The sequence below is a fragment of the Schistocerca serialis genome, unplaced genomic scaffold (genome assembly GCF_023864345.2).
Source record: "Schistocerca serialis cubense isolate TAMUIC-IGC-003099 unplaced genomic scaffold, iqSchSeri2.2 HiC_scaffold_1319, whole genome shotgun sequence".
NCBI lineage: Eukaryota > Metazoa > Arthropoda > Insecta > Orthoptera > Acrididae > Schistocerca > Schistocerca serialis.
The window spans coordinates 1-22,449 of record NW_026047535.1 but is presented as its reverse complement, the minus strand read 5'-3'; the positions used below and the strand labels follow the sequence as shown (position 1 = coordinate 22,449).

The 22,449-nt window shown below is 38.1% G+C and overlaps 1 protein-coding gene across 1 annotated transcript in view; it reads left to right on the top strand.

Annotated features, from left to right (window-relative positions):
- LOC126439380 (DNA helicase MCM9-like) overlaps window positions 1-21,529 on the top strand; it is a gene marked incomplete at its 3' end in the record, with an annotated part of 123,658 nt that extends 102,129 nt beyond the window's left edge. Inside the window, exons 10-11 of the mRNA XM_050090562.1 lie at window positions 14,373-14,548; window positions 21,281-21,529. Of these exons, the coding sequence (XP_049946519.1) occupies window positions 14,373-14,548; window positions 21,281-21,529 (425 nt within the window). The remainder of the gene's footprint in view (window positions 1-14,372; window positions 14,549-21,280) is intronic.
- Window positions 21,530-22,449: the final 920 nt, after the last annotated feature.

Here is a 22,449-nt window from a genome sequence, read left to right as displayed (position 1 = left end):
GTGTGTGTGTGTGTGTGTGTGTGTGTGTGTGTTTACTTTACCTAGTGGCTTCTCGTAAAGATGATTTGTATGAGGGTCATACCAACACTGCGAGTACAAATAATGACATTAAGAGTCTGGACAGTATCATAAATTTGATTCATGGTTACAGATGTACAACATAGCTGATGCCAGCAGCGTATCAGGCAAAATTATCAGTGTATCTTTAATGAAGAATTAGCTGATAAAAAATAAAAACTTGCAAGAAGGTTGTTCCATTTGTTGAATGTCACAAAAAATGTGTGAGTAAATTTCTCGGCAGTTTTTGTAAAGTTTTGAAAATGGTACAGCTGATTTAGAATACCGGTTAGTTAATTTGGATGCAAGATGGAACAAACTAGTTCATACGAGAATAGTAGTAATAGTAAAAATGATTGGCAGAAGATGGTGACACTAGTCCAAAAACAAATTATGGTTCATCTACTAGAAACAAATTGGCCAATATCAACTGTTTGAGAGAAAAAGTGAGAAGTCTGGAATGCAATAGAAAAAAGAAAAAGGGGGGGGGGGGGATCTATCATCAGAACAATGAAAGGTATTTTGATCATTGGAACACTGAACCATTTGAACATAGAGTTCATTCATACAATCATCTGATTTGGCCCCAATTGATTTCCACCAAAAATGTTGTGCGGTATCCCAGGCTGGTGCAAGCCAATCAATTTGGTACCACTTCATCAGCTTCTGTGTCAGTTTAACTGTTATTTTATAAAGTAGCGAATGAAACGGCAAGTTTACTGTTGCCAAGGACTGTTTATTTATATCCACAACACGTTTTGAAGGTTTAAACCTTCATCATCAGGTAGATTTATGTTTGTTAATATGAAGTGTGTGTTGTGTTATGATTTGAGGTATATTGTGGCACTTTCTAGTGGAGAAACAAAACCACTATTTCAGAACATGGTTTTGGGGAGGATTTTGACTAAAAACTAAATGTATAAGGGGCGTTCAAAAAGAAAAGAGCCAGAGCCTGGAATGCGCAAACCAGTGACAGGAGGGTAATATTCTGGTGTGTGTAACGAGGTGTGGTTCTGACCAGAGCATGGAAGTTCACAGCTCATCACTAGAGGGCAATCATGCACGTCAGGTGACTATACAGAGCTAAAGTGCGCGTCATATATCTTGGCGGCCGAATTTAGGTTCGTTCTGCGCATCTGACGTCACAAAACACAGTCAGCCAATGAACAGAGAACGATGTTGCCAGATCTCGACAGCAGTGCAGAGCACGGACGAGTGTCTTCAGTTTTAGAAACGTTCAGTCATAAATAAAGTAATAGAACGAAAGCAATGTCTTGATAGCAGACTTTCTTTTACAGAAAGTTTGGAAAAAGCATTCTTTATACCAATTGCTTCATATTCTATTAATTAATTAAACCAAACAAGCAATAAGACTCCTAATTCAGGCGATAGCAAGGAAAGATGTTTGTTTCAATCTCACGAACTGCTTTTTCACAATAAAGAACAGCGGTAATTGTTTATTTCCTATTGTACTTCGACGAAGCGTGAGTAATTCATAGTCATACCAACAGTGTTTATAAGTAGTTGCGTGAGGTGTTACAGTCCTTATGGAGTTACACTGTTCGATGAGCTGAGGTAGCGGAACGGTTAAGGTGTTGGGCTGCCAAGTGAAAGGTTATGAGTTCAAACCTTGTGCGGTGCTTAATATTTTCTTTATTTAAAAACAATATTGGAGTGCCTTACTTCACGAATTTTATTCGTTTGAATGAAATTTCTGGTGCTTTGCCTCGTCATTAACTTTTTCGCTGCTGCAGACACGTGCTCCCCGCATTCCGCGCTGTGCGCGATTCTGTCATCACTGCACTTCTCGCCTGTGCAGACACATGGTGCTCCCACTGCTTTGACACACTTATCATTCGATTTCACAAAAACTATTTGGCCAAAAAATTTAATTTTTACACGTCTTCTTGCCTGATACCTTCCCCCCCATAAATGACTTAATTTTGTTTTGATGTGCAGCATTAAATGTAGTAAACCATTGCACGAAATTTTGAAGAGTTTGCAGAGGTAAAAGTCCATAGCGTATACTTTCTGTATGGTAGATTTTAGTTGCCACAATGTTGAGAATGAAATGTGGACAAGATACCTAAATGTCAAATAATATTTACTGTATAACAATATCTCAATTAATTTAAGTACCACATAGGTGTCGTATGTAATATTGAGAAATATTCCGTCTTTCGCGACTGTAATAAAAGTTTTATATACACACGGCGCATTTGGCTTTATTTTAAAGCACTTCCATCGGTGAAAGGTATGGCACATACACAATGGTATTCATGTTCTATTTCTTGTTTTTGTTCCACAGTCGGAGTTTTACCAATGGTATTGAAATATATCCCTCTTGTGCAACTGTAATAAGCGACTTATTTGACCAGACGCGTTTCTCTCTTTTGAAGCATCATAAGAGGACTGTATTTTGTGTCCTCCATTGCCAAGTCACCTTTCGTAGTTTTGTGCTGCGGTAGCACAATATTCAATGTTTGTGTTGGTTCATCAGTGTTTTAGCAAATAAATGCTGCTTGTGTGTGCCACACACAAAATTATATTTGACATAGCTCTGAACACTTCACTGACAGACGGTATATTCAAGTCCTAATATTTTTGTAAGTCCACAGTCTTGTTTAATGTATTTTGTCTACTTCCTTTTTATTGATTGAAGCGCTTTAAAATAAAGCCAAACGTGCCCAGTGTAAGTAAAACTTTTGTTACAGTCGCGAAAGGTGGAATATTTCTCAATATTACATATGACACTTATGTGGTACTTAAATTAAATGAAATATATAGGTATCTTGTCCACATTTCATTCTCAACATTCTGGCAACTAAAATCGACCATACGGAAAGTATACTCTATGGACTTTTACCTCTGCAAACTCTTCAAAATTTCGTGCAGAGGTTTACTATATTTAATGCTGCATAATTACTGCGTTGAACATCGAAACAAAATTAAGTCATTTATGGGGGAAAGGTATCAGTCAAGAAGATAGGTAAAAATCTAATTTTTGAGCCAAATAGTTTTTGTGGAATCGAATGATAAAGAGTGTCAAAGCTGTTGGAACACAATGTGTCTGCACAGGCGAGCAGTGCAGTGACAAAATCGCCCACAGCGCGGAATGCAGGGAGCACGTCTTTGTGGCAGCGAAAGGGTTAATGCGGCCGTGGTGGCTTTACTTCATGAACTGCGCGCTCCCCCCTACACGTAAGCTTGCGAACTATGCTATACTATGGCGCTGCTTCTATTGGCGTGTGCGTCGTGTGCAACTGGCAACGCAGCAATCTCCAGCGTCTGGGCGGGCATGCGCGAGCCGCCAAGATAAAACAATTGAACTATAGCAGCGGCATGCTTCAATCGTCCAACGCTGCCAGTCACATTGCAAACAGTGACATGGAGGTGTCAAAAGAAAAGCAAAGAGGTGTTGTTCATTTTCTGATAGCAGAAGGAGTAGGAGGAACAGACATTCATTGATGAATGTCACAAGTATATGACGAACACTGCATGTCCCTTGCAAGGGTCAAGGCATGGCACAAGCACTTCAGGGAAGGACAGGTGTCATTAGCCGATGATGCACAGTCTGGAGCACCACACTGCATTACCGATGACATCGTCCAGTTGGTGGATGCACTCATTACCCAGGACCGCCAGGTGACAGTGAAAGCCATAGCTGCCATGGTCGGATTGAGCTTCGGAAGTGTTCACACCATCATGAAGGAATGACTGCATGTGTGCAAAGTGTTTGCCCAAAGGGTGTCCCACAGTCTTCAACCACACCAGGAAGAATGTCGAATGGCCCACTGTCTTGCTCATCTGTAGCGCTATGCTCAGGAAGGGAATGCATTGGCTGGAGATGAGTCGTGGTGTCACCTCACTCCGAACCAGAATCAAAACGACAAAGTCTCCAGTGCAAGCATCCAGGGTCACCACCATCAAAAAAAGCCAAGGCCATCCATACGAGTGCAGGAAAGGTTATGCCGATGTTCTGACCAAGATGCCCCCCCCCCCCCCCCCCCCCCTCTTGAGATTCACTTCCTTCAGCATGGGACAAAAGTAAATGCTCAGCGTTACTCGCAAACCTTGACCATCCTTCACCAAGCAATCAAATTGAAACGACCAGGCAACCTCACTCATGGGCTCATTCTGCTCCATGACAATGCAAAGCCTCATATGGCAAACACAGTCGAAGCACTCCTGCAGAAATTCAAATAGGAGGTCCTCGGCCATGCTCCTTACAGTCCGGAGCCCTCTCCCTGTGATTACACCATTTTTGGTCCCCTTAAAAAAGCTCTGAGGGACAAACGATTCACCTCGGATGATGAAGTCCAGCTGTATGTCCGGAGCTGGTTAACATCGCAGCTCCAGGAATTTTATGATACAGCCATTCACTGCCTCGTGTCACAGTGGGACAAGTGTCTCAACAGCCAGAATACCTCCATTGGTCACAGGCTCCTTTCTCTGTCGTAATACATCACATGTAAACTGTCATACTTTGTAAGCAGAGAAGGTGTCTGGAAACTATTAAATGCAAAGAACATATTGCAAAGCAGAAACATTATCTTGAAGCACAAAGAGTATATAGCAAAACAGCATTCCAGAATGCTTTAAAAAATATGCAGATAGATACACAATTTATGCTGTTAAATAGTACACATACAGACTTACGTTGACAGGGAGCGGTGTGATGGTATATTTGTAAATGAAGCATTTCAATTATTTCTTTGGGGAATGTCAGGGTAACATAACTAATTATTTATGCTGAATATGAAGGGGAGCATGGAGAGGTGTGTGTGTGTGTGTGGGGGGGGGGGGGGGGGGTCGGCGACGGCATGTGCACATGTGCACATTGCAAATTTAATAATGCAGGCTCTTGTTACGTAGATCAAGCTATTGAAAATGTTTTCATTTTTGTCATTTAAAATGGATTCAGGTTTTTTACTTTGTTGTCTGTATGTTTGGGGTGTTTAAAGGATGTCTAGTTTATTGTCTTTGGGTTAGATATGTAGAATGCTGATACTTGCATTGTTGACATGATGTTTTGTTTCATGCGGGTGGTTTTGTTTTTTACTGCTGTTATGTGTTCTTTGAATCTAATCTAAATTTGTCTACCTATCTGGCCTTTGTAGAAACAGTCATAGTCCAAACATTTAATTTTGTACAAACCTGTATGGTGAAGCGGATTCTGTGAAATACTACCCAGGAATGATATTTTTTGAAAGATGTTAGTTTCTTTTTGTTTTTTATGATGTGAACACTATTGAGTGTTTTAGGGTGTCTACTATGGAGTTGTTATACCCATTTGCATTAGCTGTTTGTCTTATTATTTCAATTTCTTGTTTATAGTTATCTTCAGAAAGTGGTAATTGGATTTCTCTGTTGATCATATACCCAAATGCTGCCATTTTGTGGGCTGTGGGGTGTCAGGAGGAGCTGTGGATGGTAGTGTGTAGTGTTGTAGACTTCTTTTGTGACATTGATTAAAGTGGTGGTATCATTTATATATTGTAGTAGTAGATGATGTTTTTGAGGAATGGGTGATTGGATTGAGATCTTTGCCTTATAAATTGTTTATAAATATTTCAGATAACAATCCAGGCCATCTGCTTGTTTGTAGAGTTAATTGTTGAATTTGAAATAGTTGTGTGAGAATGTGAATTCCAACAGATCCATCAGTTCAGTGATGTGAGTGGAACAGATTTTTTTTTTTTTTTTTTGTGCTTTTGTAGGTTGGCATAAATTATCAGTAGCATGAGATCCATTGGTACAGAGGAATAAAGATTTTGTATGACAAATGAGGCAAGTGTGGCTCCATCAGGAACATTTATGTTTTTGACATGTTGTGTAAATTATCGGCTGGCTGGTCAGTGCTACAGCCCTTGTAGAACATTGGGCTCCTTTGTCACCTGCCTCAATTCTTCTCTGCCCACTGCTTTCCTTCTACAGCTCCCAACTCCCATTGCTTTTAAGATCCTCCTCCATATCTTCAAGCCACCTTATCCTGGCTCTTCATGTTCTCCTTCTCCTTTCAGTCTTTCCTAGAAACACTTCCTTAATACTTCAAGTTTCTGGGACTTTCTGTAGATGTCCAGCCTATCCTATTCTTCCTTGCTTGATTTTCACTACAATATTCATCTGTCCAAAAAGTGTCCATTTTTCTGCATTTGTCCTTATTCTCCAGTTTCCTTCCTCTCTCATCGCTCCAAATATCTTTCTCAGATTATTAAGCTTATCCACTACGGATATTTTAGAACCCATGAGTGGTAATTGATTGTAAATAAGTTGCATAAAACAGCAACCAGTCACTTTTTTGAATAATTATGTTTTTTTTCCCCATGAACCGGTTTTCGAACCTTTTCAGATTCATCTTAAGATGGTTTCTGGAGGTTACATAATTATTTTTAGCATAATGCTGGGTTCTGGCTTGCGACAGTATGGGCGACTTTTTCATTAGTGTCCATCTGTCTGCTTCCATTTTGCTGTTTAGTTGGTATATTACTTCCCACACTTTAACACAATATATATTAATGTAAACTCTGACAGCAAAACATTGCCAGCACCCAGCATGTACTGTACAACTGTTCCTTTTCCATCTCAATAGCAGCCTTCGTCCTTTGTGGTAATCACCCAGCCTTCTGATCTACACACTATTATAAGTCTTAATATAGTCAAATAAATTGATTTTTGTGTTCCTACTAACCTTTCTGGACCTGAATATTTTCTGCAACAAATAATATCGGTTTCCACTTCCTATATGCCTACTTTCTTAAATTTCTGCTGTTATTCTTGTACCAGATGGTTATAATTAAACTTTCCCTATTTAACAGGTTATGACACAGAAACTAATTACCATGCAAGTACCAAACTTGGTAGTATTAATGTACAAAGTATGGGGTGCATGATTTCCGTGTGTCACAGTGTCACAATCAAGTTCCAACTGTGGCCACCAGGTGCCCCATGTCCTTGCCATTAATGCTACCAAGTTTGGTACTCGAATGGCAATTAATTTCTGTATTATAACGTGTTAAATAGAAAAAGTTTAATTATGACCACCCAGTATGTTCTGTTATTATTGAGCCTAGCTATTTAAACTTTTCCACTCTTTTCTATTTATTTTTATTGAAGTCTCTCCTCTATCCCCATCGTATCTATCTCTTATCGTAATATACTTTGTTTTATCTATATTAACTTCCAGTCCTGACTTCTGCACTGCTGCTTCCAATGTAGCACAATTTTCCTTTAAGGCTTTGATATTCTTTGAAAATAATGCTACATCACAGCATATGCCACTACCTTGACCTGCTTGTTAAATATTGCCCCTCTTGGATTTGTTGGCATTTGCCGAACGATGTTCTCTAGTGCTATGGTAGTGCTAAGTTAAAGAGTAGCACAGAATCACATCTCAACCGTAAATTTGTTGTTTCCGTCAATATCAATAACAGTCATGGTAAAGCCTAACCTGAAATGTCCGCAGTCGAGGCTATTTTTGAGTACAAAAACACATCAAAAAAGCTTGCGATGACACACAGCACATTCACTTCTACTGAAATTGTCTCAGAAATAACATCATTCCACCGACCTACCTAAGCACGACCATGACCCTTTCTCACAGCTTTCCTTCTGCCAGTACCTTGTCTCCTACCTTCCAAACTTGCCCATGAAAGACAGAGGTCCCAAGTTTGAGTCTCGGTCCGACACACAGTTTTAATTTTCCAGAAGTTTCAAATCAACACACACTCCACTGCAGAGTGAAAATTTGATTCTGGAAACATCATTCCAAATTATATCAAGATTGATGTCAGAACAGATCCAGCAACTGCAAAGATATCATTGGAAAATGCACAAAAACTACAGGTGAAAAGCAAATTGAAAGAAATTTACAGTAAAAAAACAAATGTATGATACACAGCTTTATAGAGCAGAGTACAGTTGGGAAAGCTGCTTCATTGAATATTATTCTATTACTTGAAAAAGTTGTAAAATACACTGAATTCATTGTGCAGGAAACAAAAGCCACACATATGAAAAAACTAGCTACTCTTACGAAAAATGTTACCTCCCAAAACTGAACCAAGACAGCTGAAAGAAACTGACATTCTGTACCCCTTTCCTCAACGACCCTGACATAAAATCCACTGCAGAGGAAGAGGCACTATTCAGCAAAGAATTACAACACCACATTCAAGTTCAGTTGGACCAGAAGAACTCAGAGAACCTTATCACTAGTGTTTCACAGCTTTGAACTCTCGCCTTTGAGAAGAAAACTGACAGAATAGCAGCCTGCAACAAAATCAACATTATTGAGAAGTAGATTGCAAAATCTCTACTTTCCCACCAAACAAGAAAAGAGAAGAAGGCTTCACACCTAAATTAAATACAGATAATGCAATAATTGTAAGAGCTGACTAGGGTAATACTACTGGTGTAATGAACAGAGCAACATACATAGAAAAAACTTTAGACTTCTTCCAGGCCAACAACATAACAGAAATACTATAAAATCCAACAACCAGAATACAAAAAGAGATTAAATACATCTCAAATAACATAAACTTTCTACTCACTATTCAAGAAACACTGTAGCAATGAACCCACAAGCAACTTACCTTAAGCATACCCAAAGACAAAAATGGGGCTCCTATGAGGCCTATTGTGAATTGTGGGAACAGCTCAACATTCAAATTCAGCAGAAAGCTCTCCAAAATTCTTAAAGAAAATTACACATTTGATTATAGTAGTTCACTTAAAAACACAGAAGAATTTATGTACCCACACTTGCCTAATTTGACATACAAAACCTTTATTCCTCTGTACCAGTAGATCTCACACTACAGATAACTTAAAAACCTTCCACTCGCATTACTGAACTAATGGACCTGTTGGAATTCACATTCTCACACAACTATTTCAAATTCAACAATTAACTCTACAAACAAACAGCTGGCCTAGCAATGGGCTCAAATGTTTCCGGGTTGTTACCTGAAACATTTATAAACAATTTAGAAGATGAAGCTCTAAATTACAATCACTACCTTCACAAAAATATCATCTGCTACTACAGATATGCAGATGATACCATCATTTTAATCAATGTCACAAAAGATGACAGCAATAAATTGCACCAATTATTCAACTCCCATGAAAATATGAAGTTCACAGTTGAATACTAAGCCGCCAATAGTGTAAATTTTTTATACCGCACCATTAAAACAAGAATAATAGGCACCAATTTGAAATTTATTGGAAGCCTATCACAACACACACGACCATTCAGAGCTGCTTCTCTCACCCCACAGCCCCCACAGAGTGGCAATATTCCAGTATATGGTCAACAGAGCTATCCAACTACTGCTCTCTGAAGATAAATGTAAACAAGAAATTGAAATAATAAAATAAATAGCTATTGCAAATGGCTATAAATATTCCATAGTAAACACCCTTAAAACACTCAATAGTGGCAAACCAATCACATCACAAAAAAACAAAAAGAAAATAATGCCTTGTGATTTGAGCTTTAAATGAAAATGCCCTTTCCGTGTGAAACCAAATAACAAACTTTTATTAGTCCACAGAATGAAAGTAACACAATTAGACTCAAAATGAAAAATAACGCAAAAGAGTATGTATATGAACGTGACCATAGCAATTGCACCAAAGATGAATGTTCTAGCAGAGGCATTGATTCTAAATTTTCAACACCCCCACTAGAAGTGATGCCTCTCAGCGCTTCAGTTTCGTAGTGCAAATCCTTGGATTAGTTGATGATGTCTGGTTCTTCGGCTGTGAGCATTCATCTCATTGAAATCTGCTCCACTGTGGTTTCTCCTGAAACAGTTTCTCCTCTGATGATATGATGTCTGGTGTCAATGAGTTTAGTGCAGCCTTTGTATCTGCTTGTCTTTGACAGATAAGTTGCACCTTTGTTGTCACAAAACAATTTAATCGGGCCTTCATTTGGAAAAGGAGATATTTCTCTTTGCAGCTGTTGCAGCCTGAAGTGCTTCTTGACATGCAGAAGCTAATGCTGTGTACTCTGCTTCTGTTGTCGAGAGAGCTACTGTTGGTTGTTTTCTGCTGTTGCTGCACCTTGAGAAAAAAAGAAAAAAACTAATGGTCAATTTTCTATCTGCAGTGCCCCTAGCCCAGTCAGCATCAGTGTATCTTGTGATGTCATGGCCCTCGTCTTTAGAAAATTTTAATTTGAAATCTTTAGTTCCTTTTAGATACTGAAGGGCTCTTTTTACAGCTGCAAGTGGGGTAATCGTGGGTTAGTGTTAATCTCACTCACCACTCCAATTGCATTGCTAGATCTGGTCTAGTACCTAGTTGAACATACATTAGGCTATCTGTCCAGCAGCGTGGATACCAGATGACAATCTTCCATGTTATATATTTGTAAAATCTGATTTATATAATAGGTCTTATCCAACCATAAAAGTCCATGCTTGTGATCTATTGTTACTTGGATTCCTATACAATTGGATACATTTCCAAGGTCTTTTAGTTTAAAGTGCTCTTTTAATTTCTCCGTAAATGCAATTTTTTGTTGCCGATTGTTGCACAAAATTAGCATGTCACCTACATATGCTGCCAAAATGAATATATCGCTTCCGTCATTTTTGTGGTAAACACAAGTGTAAACTGTGGATTTACTGAAATTCAGACTTAATAGAGCTTTGTCTAGTTAAATGTTCCAATTGAAACGTCACTTTTTACGTCTGTAGACTGCTTTCTTAAATCTTTTAATGCCTTCGTATTTAACCATCTTTGTCATGTAGTCAACTGTGGAAATTTTGACATAAATTTCTTCTTTTAAGTTAGCTTGCCAACAAGCTGTCACTATATCCCAATGATCGAAGTCCAAGTTAAATTTAGCAGCTAAACTAAATCCAATATCTGAGTGAATTGTATCATATCACTGGCGCATAAGTTTCTTCATAGTCCATATTTCTGACATGTGCACATCCCTTAACTACCAGACGAGCTTTATGACAGATTATGTGTCCTTGTAAGTCTCTCTTTGTCTTAAAGACCCTCTTGTCATATGTAGCTTTTTTGCCTGGAGGCAGGATTGCTTATTCCCACATTTGATTTTCTGATTCTGACTTTAATTCTTCCTGAATTGCCTCAGTCCATTTCTGCTGGTCCCTAGATTGCAATGCTTCTTCCAAAGTTGATGGTTCTAGTTCTTGTGAATCTTCAGTGTGCTAGGACGCATGTTCATCCATGTTCTTTATTCTTGGTACTTGAGAAGATCTTCTGAGTACTTGTTGAGGTGGTTCAGAGACTAATCGTGTTACTTTCATTCTGTGAACTAATAAAAGTTTGTTATTTAGTTTAAAACTGGAACAGCATTTCCATTTAAAACTCAAATCCCAACAAATTCATATGAGATTACCAATGTCTTCAAGTGAAGAGGCATAAACATGTCCTTGACCACTGACAACAAGTTTGAGTAGAAGTTACCTCACAACAGCAACACACAGAATCCACTTCACCATACAGATGTATACAAAATGGAATGTTTGGACTGTGACTATTTCTACATAGTCCATACGGGTGGATCATTTGAGATTAGATTTGAAGAACTCGTGGCAGCACTAAGAAACAAAAAGTACCACACATCACTGGCACGAAAAGAAACACCATGTTCAGCAACATAAGTATCAGTATGTTACATATCCAACCCAAACGCAAAAAAATTAGACATTCTTGAAACATTCCAAATATTCAATCATCATAGAACACAACCTGAATCCATCTTAAATGACAGAAATTCTGGTCTGGGCTGCCGGAGGTGGTGGTCATGTGTGGATAGGGTGTGCTGACTTGTGTGAATTAATGGTGTGTGTCTGTCTCTCTTTTTCTGACAGAGGCCGTGGCCAAAAGCTTACATGTAAGTGCTTTTAATTATACCTATCTGCAACTTAACATGCCATCTTTATGGTAAGGAGCTATTTGTCTTTTCCTATATTGTTGATATCCCAGCAAAATTTGCTATTTATGTATAATTGTACCACTGTTGGCAACATAACTATTGTACTTATGTTTTGCGACAGGTCACCTGAATATACAAATGAGTATGAAATTTTAAGCTATATAAAGTTGACAGAATAGGATTTGTATGCCACTTGAAATATTTATTCTGACGCATGTATTCATCAACTCACACAAAGATCTCCAAAATCCTTTGAAACTTATTACGAAATACTTGTGTTGTTTTGCTAAATATTCTTTAAGTATGACAGTTTACATTTGATGAATTACGACAGAGATAGGAACATAGAACCACTGGAGGTCTTTAATTGTTTGAGTTTCACATTTAGATATACTGTATGTTTAATTTTTAGTCAAAAACCTCCCTAAAACCACATTCTGAAGTAGTGGTTTTGTTTCTCCACTAGACAGTGCCACAAGTTACCCCAATGTTGTAACACAACACACACATGTCCTACTAACACTTGTAAATCCACCTGATGGTGGACGTTTAAAACGTTCAAAACGCATTGTGGATATAAATAGTGACTGACAACAGTAAACTTGTTGTTTCATTTGGTATCAGTAACATTCACGGTAAAGCCTAACCTGAAATGATCGCTTTTAAAGTTATCTATTAGCTTCTCATTTGGCCTTGTGGAGCAGAGTGAACCCTGTTTTTAGTGGTATTCACCAAAGGAAAATTTCTGGTGGTCCCTAAGAACTGAAGCCAGTTTCTAAACATCATTAGCTAGCAACACTAATGCTGAACTACAAAGGATATCTGATATCCACATATTACTGCATCTAATGTTGTTTGCCGGCCGAAGTGGCCGTGCGGTTAAAGGCGCTGCAGTCTGGAACCGCAAGACCGTTATGGTCGCAGGTTCGAATCCTGCCTCGGGCATGGATGTTTGTGATGTCCTTAGGTTAGTTAGGTTTAACTAGTTCTAAGTTCTAGGGGACTAATGACCTCAGCAGTTGAGTCCCATAGTGCTCAGAGCCATTTTTCTAATGTTGTTTGTTGCTGGAAAACATGTTGGGTCCAATGCAAAAATTGTAGCTGATGTAAATAAGTGGGCTTCCAGAATCTGATTCCCAGGACAAAATATATTCATCGCAAAAACATTGGTCAAAATGCATTGACTGAGAAATGGACTGTCAAAAGATAAAATATAATTTTGACATAAAAAAGTCTTTCAGGGTTAGTCTAAGAACTTTTCATCTTTCTATAACAATACAGTTTCCAGCTATTTGCTAAAGCAGATGTGGACATTATCTACAAGAGTAAATTACTCTTGAAATTTGTTGTCAACAATCTTTTCAGAGTTGAGAGCAATAGTGGCATTTACAATTGCAATACTATAAGAAAAAAATGCACTTCATGCTGGGCTGGAGCTAGCCAATGCCCTACCAAAAAGTCTCACAACCCTTCCTACTAACAAATTAAAAGATCAGCTAAAAAGAATTCTAATTGAAAACCCTTTTTATTCCCTAGACGAGTACTATATCTGTATGAAAAGTGCTTCATAAATATGTCAAGCTCATAGTTTTCAGTAACCTACAACTAATATAATGTTGATAAAAATAGTATTTGTAATATTGTGATTGATTACTACTAGATGTAAAATCCATCAACTACCAAATGTAAAATCCATCAAAATGTAAAATTTATTAATACAAACAAATTTTAGTTTGCAATTTATACACTGACGTATTCAGAAGAATAATCTGTATGATGTCCTGAAACTGTATTGTTTCTAGGGATTGTATTTGATTATTCAATGTTGAATAAATATTATTATTATTATTATTATTATTATTATCTGGATTATCTAACAACAATCAAAAAGAAGGAAGAGTGGGGTTTAACAGCCTGTCAGTAACAGTGTCATTCATACCAAGCTAACCTTAGATTGTGGAGGTAGGTAATACTTTTTAACTCTGAAAAATCTATAGAGAAAAACAAAGAAGTCATATATTCCAACATGTAAATTCCCAAATTGATTGGTTGCAGTATGCAGAATTAGATGTGCAGTGTTACACTTCTTCTCTTTACTGGTGTTTGTACTTGTTCTTCCCTGTCTTTTTCCTCTTTGAGAAAAATTTCTCTATGTATTTTTCTCAAATGTTGCTAGAGTGTTCTTCAAATTTTTCATATGCTCCCAAACTTCTGCTATCTTTCTATCATACATTGAAAGGTGCAGGGCCCACAAAAGTTCTATCAATACAGAGAATGTGGTTACCTGAACCAAAATTGTCTTTTATCAGCATATTTCCATTGTGCAACTAAGTTTATGTTTCACTTCTGAAGCCTTTTGTAACTATTTAATTATATTCAATTTCAGGCTGGTTTAGTGTGCAAGTTGAACACCAGATGTACTGTACTTGCTGCTACCAACCCTAAAGGACATTACGACCCCGAGCAGCCAATCAACATTAACATAGCACTGGCGAGTCCATTATTAAGTCGCTTTGACCTAGTTCTTATACTTCTAGATTCAAGAAATTCTGACTGGGACAGGTAACATTCTAAAGCACAAGAACACTGCTTGGAAAACCTTGTATTTACTGTCTGTCCTTAATAGTATTGAAAGTAAATTCACATTTATATTAAGTAATTTTATGTGATCCAGATAATGCTGAATGTTAGAAAGACCCGTATGTTGTGCACCTGTGCCACGTTCTCCTACATCCTGTCCTGCCATATCTTATTTTGTGGAAGAATAAAAAGTCAAGACAGTAAACAAAAACAAGTGTTTTTAGACTGTACACTTTCCATTTAATGCCTATGATAAGTTAAATTTTGAAAACTATTTTCATTTTTCCAAATTTCCGTATGTTATAACAGGTTTCAGACAAACTTTCAAATTTGCACTAAGAAATTCTTTGATTTCTTGTTCTGTGTTCAAAGAAAACTGTACAATGTCATCATCAAAACAAAGATTGTACAGGTTTGTTCCATTCACATGTATTCTGTCTTCTTTTACCCAATGTAATAGTGTAAAATTTCTTCTAGAACTGATGAGAATAGTTTTGAAGATGCAGTAGAACCCCTCTAATCCAACCTTGAATGGTCCGTTACTCTGGTTAGTCCGACCATGCTCAGGCTCTCGAGCTTGTGCCAACTTGTCACTGACTGGACGCCTGTCGGGCCATTGTTGCGGTGTCTGTCGCTGTGCATATTGTTATACTGTACGTTATTGTGCAGTTTTATCCTTTGTTGGGATTAAAAAATGCCATTGTTTGCTTAATTCCGTGTTCTCTATAGTACTTATTACTGTAGATTCATTGTGTGTACAGTTGTCTGTTTTTCAACATGTCTGGATTCAAACATAAACACTAAATGAAAAATTACCAGTGCTACAAAGATTGGACGAAGGAGAATCGCTCCAAAAAATTGCAAAGGAACTGAATGTAGATGTTACGACAATTAAGGATTGGAGGAAGAATCGGAAAGACATTGAATCCTATACAGTTACGACTGATGGTGAAAACACTCTGAAGAATCGCAAAACATTAAAAGAGCCTAAACTTCAACTGCTTGATAATGCATTGTGGATGTCGTTTTGTCAAGAAGGAAAGGAACTCCAATATCCGGGCCAATTCTCAAAGAAAAAGTAATAGTTTTGCACAAAAAACTGGAAGCCGAAAGTAAATTTGCTGTCAGTGAAGGCTGAATTGATCGTTGGAAAACTCGTCTTGGTGTCCAATTTGTTTCTATTTCTGGTGAAAAACTATCTGCCGATGCCAGAGCTGCTCAGGAGTTTTCTGTTAAGTTTCAAGGAATTGTAGAAGAAAATGAACTGTTACCCTGCCAAGTGTTAACATCGACGAGACAGGGCCAATCTTTAAAATGTTGCCAACAAAAACACTTGCAGCTTCAAATGAATCCGTGGTAGGAACAAAACTTACAAAAGATAGAATAACAATCATTCCTTGTAGCAATGCAGATGGTGCCCACAAGCTCCCCTTGTTCGTCATTGGCAAATCTAAGAAGCCAAGGGCTTTCAAAAATATAAACTTATCTTCCTTGCCAGTTTATTACCGCAATCAAAAACCTGGGGTGGATGAAATTAAGTCGGAACTCATCAAATACAGTGGAATGCCAGGTCTTAAATGGCTACACAGGATAATTGAAGTGACGTGGGAGTCGGAACAGGTTCCATCAGACTGGACGAAGGCAGTAATCACACAAATCTTTAAACATGGAAACAGAAAAGATTGTAACAACTACAGAGGTATCTCTTTAATCAGGTTTGTGGGCAAAATCTTCTCAGGTATTGTTGAAAGGAAAGTGCGAGTATTAGTTGAGGACAAATTGGATGAAAATCAGTGTGGGTTTAGGCCTCTTAGAGGTTGTCAGGGCCAGATCTTTAGCTTACGGCAAATAATGGAGAAGTGTTACGAGTGGAACAGGGAATTGTATCTATGCTTTATAGATCTAGAAAAGGCATATGACTGGGTTCCTAGGAGGAAGTTATTGTCTGTTCTACATGAGTATGGAATAGGAGGCAAACTTTTGCAAGCAATTAAAGGTCTTTACGTAGATAGTCAGGCAGCAGTTAGAGTTGACGGTAAATTGAGTTCATGGTTCAGAGTAGTTTCAGGGGTAAGACAAGGCTGCAACATGTCTCCACTGTTGTTCATATTATTTATGGATCATATGTTGAAAACAATAGACTGGCTGGGTGAGATTAAGATATATCAACACAAAATGAGCAGTCTCGCATATGCGGATGACTTACTTGTGATGGCAGATTCGATTGAAAGTAATATTTCAGAGCTAGATCAGAAATGTAAGAACTATGGTATGAAGAATAGCCTCTCCAAAACGAAAGTAATGTCAGTGGGAAAGAGATATAAACGGATTGAGTGCCAAATAGGAGGAACAAAGTTAGAACAGGTGGACGGTCTCAAGTACTTAGGATACATATTCTCACAGGATGGCAACATAGTGAAAGAACTGGAAGCAAGATGTAGCAAAGCTAATGCAGTGAGCGCTCAGCTACGATCTACTCTCTTCTCCAAGAAGGAAGTCAGTACCAAGACTAAGTTATCTGTGCACCGTTCAATCTTTCGAACAACTTTGTTGTATGGGAGCGATAGCTGGGTGGATTCAGGTTACCTTATCAATAAGGTTGAGGTTACGGATATGAAAGTAGCTAGGATGATTGGAGGTACTAGTAGATGGGAACAATGGCAGGAGGGTGTCCACAATGAGGAAATCAAAGAAAAATTGGGAATGAACTCTATAGGTGTAGCAGTCAGGGCGAACAGACTTAGATGGTGGGGGCATGTTACACGCATGGGAGAAGCAGGTTACCCAAGAGACTCATGGGTTCAGCAGTAGAGGCTAGGAGGAGTCGGGGTAGACCAAGGAGAAGGTACCTGGATTCGGTTAAGAATGATGTTGAAGTAATAGGCTTAACATCAGAAGAGGCACCAATGTTAGCACTGAATAGGGGATCATGGAGGAATTTTATAAGGGGGACTACGCTCCAGACTGAACGCTGAAAGGCATAATCAGTCTTAAATGATGATGATGATGGTGGTGGTGGTGGTGATGGTCATCATCAAAAATCTGCTTGGGTGGACTGCAACCTTTTTAAATCCTGGTTTTTCAACGAGTTTGTGCCATCAGTTGAAAAAGACTTGAAGCAAAAAAATCTGTTTGTGTTCTACTGCTTTTGGATAATGCACCATCACATCCATCTGAGGAAGATTTGATGAAAGGGGACGTAAAAGCTCTCTTTCTGCCTCCTAATGTGACCTCACTCATCCAACCAATGGATCAGGGCATTATCGAATGGTTAAAAAGGCGATATCGCAGAAAATATATCAGCTAAATCTTGGAAAAATCTGGAGGGGGTCATAACTTACTTGAGGCAATGAAATCCCTGAACATCAAAGATGCTATCCACACAATCGCTGCAGCATGGGATGAACTGAAACCTGACACACTGCGGAAATCGTGGCGTAAGCTTTGGCCACAAGTTATGACTGAAAATTAGTGTACCGAAGATGAACAAAACGACGAAGCACTGGAAATCATTAAAGATATACAAACTCTGGAGCTGAACGTCCCTGGCAATGAAGTTTAAGAGTGGATCAACAAATGTGATAAAGACTGTGACACTTTTGAAGAGCTCAATGACGACCAGATGGTTGCCGCTGTTAGCCAGGAAACTGTGAATGAGGACTCGGACTGCAAAGACAGACAACCCACCGGATTTCACACAACGATGCAAAAAAACACTTTTGACATTGCCCTTCAATACCTCGAGCAGAATCCAACTAAACTCCAATGGACGTTTTGTGGATAAAAAAATGGAGGGACACTGCAGCGAAATCTAGAATAACATCTGCTAAACAAAAATGTATCACTGACTTTTTTTCCAAGTAATTTGTTTTCGTTGTTACTATAAAAACAATGCATACAGTATAATCATTTCTTAGTTTATACGTACAGTAGTTTATTTCTTTTTAAAAAATTTCTTTTTTATGTACAATGTTATACACATTTTTTAGTTCACAGTATATATCGTTTATACGTTATTAAGTACAGTACAGCACTGTAATTTGTTTGTCGTTTTTCCTTTTAAAACCAATACATATTATAGTGTGTGTAGACTTTTTTAGTTAATATATTGTTTAACACTGTGTAAAAAACATCTTTTTATATTACTGTAGACATCTTTTAGTTCTTAAATCATTTAATTTTTTGTTCTAAATGTCTTTTTATATTTTTTGCAATAAATATTATTTTTCAGTTAATCCGACCTTTTTTTCGTTCCGACCATGGTCCCGGTCTCGAAGGTGATGGATTAGAGGGATTCTACTGTACAGAATCTCATTCCTTGGCCCCCTTTCACTTTTGAATTACCCAGTACCATGATGAGTGGTAATAGAAGCTGTAGCATTGACATATATACTTCTCAGTATACTAACAAAGGTTGAATCAGACCTTCTTTCTAAGTGGATTTCAGTTGAAATTCTGTTGAAACTGGCTAAAAAGCTTTCTCAGAATATATGAACCCTAGACAAAGTGCTGAGTTATACTCATTGCTACATTCTGCAGTTCTGTTAATGACTTGCAAGAAAAATCCCTTGTTATTTTTCCTACAAGGTTGGTGACATTGTAGTGAATACCTTGTTCATTTCACTTAGGTGGCTGATTGGTCTGTAGTGTTTCAGTCTTGCTTGTCGCCATCCTTGGAAAGTAGAAACATTAGAGCTATGTTCCAATGTCTGGGACTTGTCGTAACCTACATAATTTCAGTAAATAATTTTGAAATTACTTTTTGTATTGCTCCTCCTCCAGTTCTGATCATTTCTAGTGACACAGTATCTTCTCTTTGTGCCTTTCAAGATACTTCAAAAAACTATACACGTCATCTCTTGTTCATTCACAAATGTGGTTATTTCCATGATTAACTATGTGTTTTGGAATTCATCTCTTAAATAGTATAAACATTTAAAAAATTCTTTGAACAATTCCCCCCCTCTTCCCCCTCCATCGCATCAGCCCCACTCCATCCCCATCTCCCATTTGGGATTTTTCTTTTCTTTTTGTCTGTTTCAAAGCATTTTTGCCAACTACATTTATTATGTGATTGTTCCTTTTATCTATTTCCTTCTAACCTTACATTTTCCCAAAACCCAGAACTTGTTACTTAATTTAATCTGATATAATGTTCTATTATTAAGTAAATTTTCAAAGCATACATTTCTGATTTCCTGCAAACAGTTTGATTCCCTTGTGGCTTGGTATTTATTTTGAGCCTGCACTGCACTAGTCTGTGACCACTTTAAATTCTGATGTAGATTAAGACTGCAGCATCCAGTACAGTTTGTTTATTTCTTGATAGAGTACCCTCAAATTCATTTTTCATTCCATTTGGTTCACGCCAAGTCATTATAATATTGGATAGTGAAATGGATGACATATTACAGTGGTTCCCGAGGCTGTTGGAATATTAATGTGTGGAACAACTTAATCGTATCTTTCAACAGGGCTTCAACTGTGCATCATTGCACCCAGAAATGTGGAACATCCTACCCACAATCCTTTCCGTCCCTCCGAAAGTCGCACTCCATTGCCTACTGAATCTATATAATATCTTAATCCATCCTTACACCACATCTACTCTGGAGTAGAGCTGCACCCACATCCACTAGTTCGGTTTTGTCCAGTTTGTAACAATATTGTGGACTGTGTAAGCAGTTCTGGTCCAGAAATGGATAGCTACAAATATTGCCAGGTCACAGTGGCCAGCAATGTTGCTAAACTTGTAGCTGCAGTATTTGTACCTGGCAATGTTATTGAGCCATATTGGTGGCTATATACAATTTATATGATACGGCCTGTGTAAATGCACATTAACTTCACTCATCCTGCATTCGCATCCTTCACTCCATAGTTTGTGCCCCTGGTATACTCCCACTTGCACTGCAAATCTACACCTCTACATCATTGTGCGCAACACACAGTTCCCTCTGCCTGCGGTGAGAACTTGCTCACCTGTGCCACATTCCTATTTTGTGTGCTTGCTGCCCCTCTTTCCCACATGTCAGTCACCCTACCTCAACCCTCCCTCCCACTGCCCATCTCATTCCTCCTCTCACCAAATTCACACCATGCAGCCCCTCACCCCATTTGAACTCCAGTGCTGGGGCAGTATATCTGTACAGGTCTATATATATGTGTGTGTGTATGTGTAATCAATAGCTCTGAAGAGGCAGTCATCCAAAAGCTAGCAATGTTCACAGTCTTGTTTACTGAGTGTCTCAACTATACATTGAGTTGTTGGTTTCACTCATCAAATTGGTTATATTCCTCCAAGGACTTAACGTTGCCAGAATTGTGCACATTCTTTGCTACTTCTGGCAGACTTAACAATGGAGAGAGATAATTCCCAAACATCAGTTGCAATGGCTCATGGTACTAGTACACACTTAAACCCACTTTGAAATTGAAAATAAACCACTATATTGAAAAGCTCGTAATCAGCTAAGCACTGGAAATGTTGAACACGATGTTGTAGATGTTTCCTCTCAGTTTTTTTTGTTATAGTTATTCTTGCTTTATACTTTTAGTGATACGTTTTTTTTTGACAATGCAGTTGTGTGCCTGGCAAGGAAGTTCAGACCACAACGTCAAAGCTTTCAGAAAGACCCTGTCTAGAGCTAGCTGTATGTAAGTGCATGTCTACATGTTCCTGCTTATTTTCACAGTCTCTCAATATTTTTGCAGGCTAGTTTCAGGCTTTATTCTTAAAGGGAGGGATCCTGTCAGAATCTTTTCTGAGGAGAGCAAATGCAGTTCCAGTGATTTGTGGGAGCTAGAAAAGCTGCAGGCATATTTCTGCATCATCAAGCACATTCAACCATCCTTCACAGAGGAAGCCAATGTCATTTTGACACAATACTACCAAGCTCAGCGTAAGGCTGACTCTAGAAATGCTGCAAGGACTACTGTACGTTTACTGGAGAGTCTTATAAGGTATGTCTCAAACTAACATACGGATCTGTATGGAAGTCAACAGAAAAACACAGAATGAATAATGTCTCATTAGAAAAAAAATATCTTTCAAAAGCAAACCAAATGAAATCTTATTGCACAGGTAGGAATTCATAGTGCAATTGCTTATTTATATGATATGCCAGGCAACACATTTTCACAGCCGGCAACTATTTACTTTATGCTATACTGTATCACTTACTTCTACTTAAGGACTGATCTACAGCATAGAAGAAATCGCGAAGAAGAAACAGATTCATTTTACATTTCCACATCTTGCTGTGAAGTAGGTAGGTTGAAGTTAGATGTTGTGGGAAGTCGGGAAGTGTGGTCATAGAAAGACAAGGATTTCCGGTCACACTAATCAAATAGAGATAATGCAAGAATGGGTCTAATAATAAGTAAGAAAACAAAAATGTGGATGGACTACAATGAACTGCATAGTGAACACATTATCAAAGTCAAGATGGACACAGAGCCAAGACCCAGATCATTAGTGCAAGTAGTACTGTCTCTGCAGATGAAGGAGAAATCATTCAGTCCATCATGAGGGATGAAAATTTAACTGTGGTATATGATTGAAATGGTATACAATTGCACGGGCTTTCGTGAGAAGGTGGTTACCATAAAGTTTTCTGAATATGGTGCTATGTCATATTGTAAAATAACTACCATATTTACCCAATTATAAGACACATTTTTTTCTCAAATTCGTCATTTGAAAAATACAGGATCATCTTGTATTCACAGATTAAACTTATTACTGATAATGTTAACATTTTTGCATTGTTTAATAGAGTATATGGGGGTCGTCTTACATTTACAGATAATCTTTCACTTCTGAGGACACATCAAGATTCAATCAAGATTCATTTGGAAGGGTGGGGGGGGGGGGGGGGGAC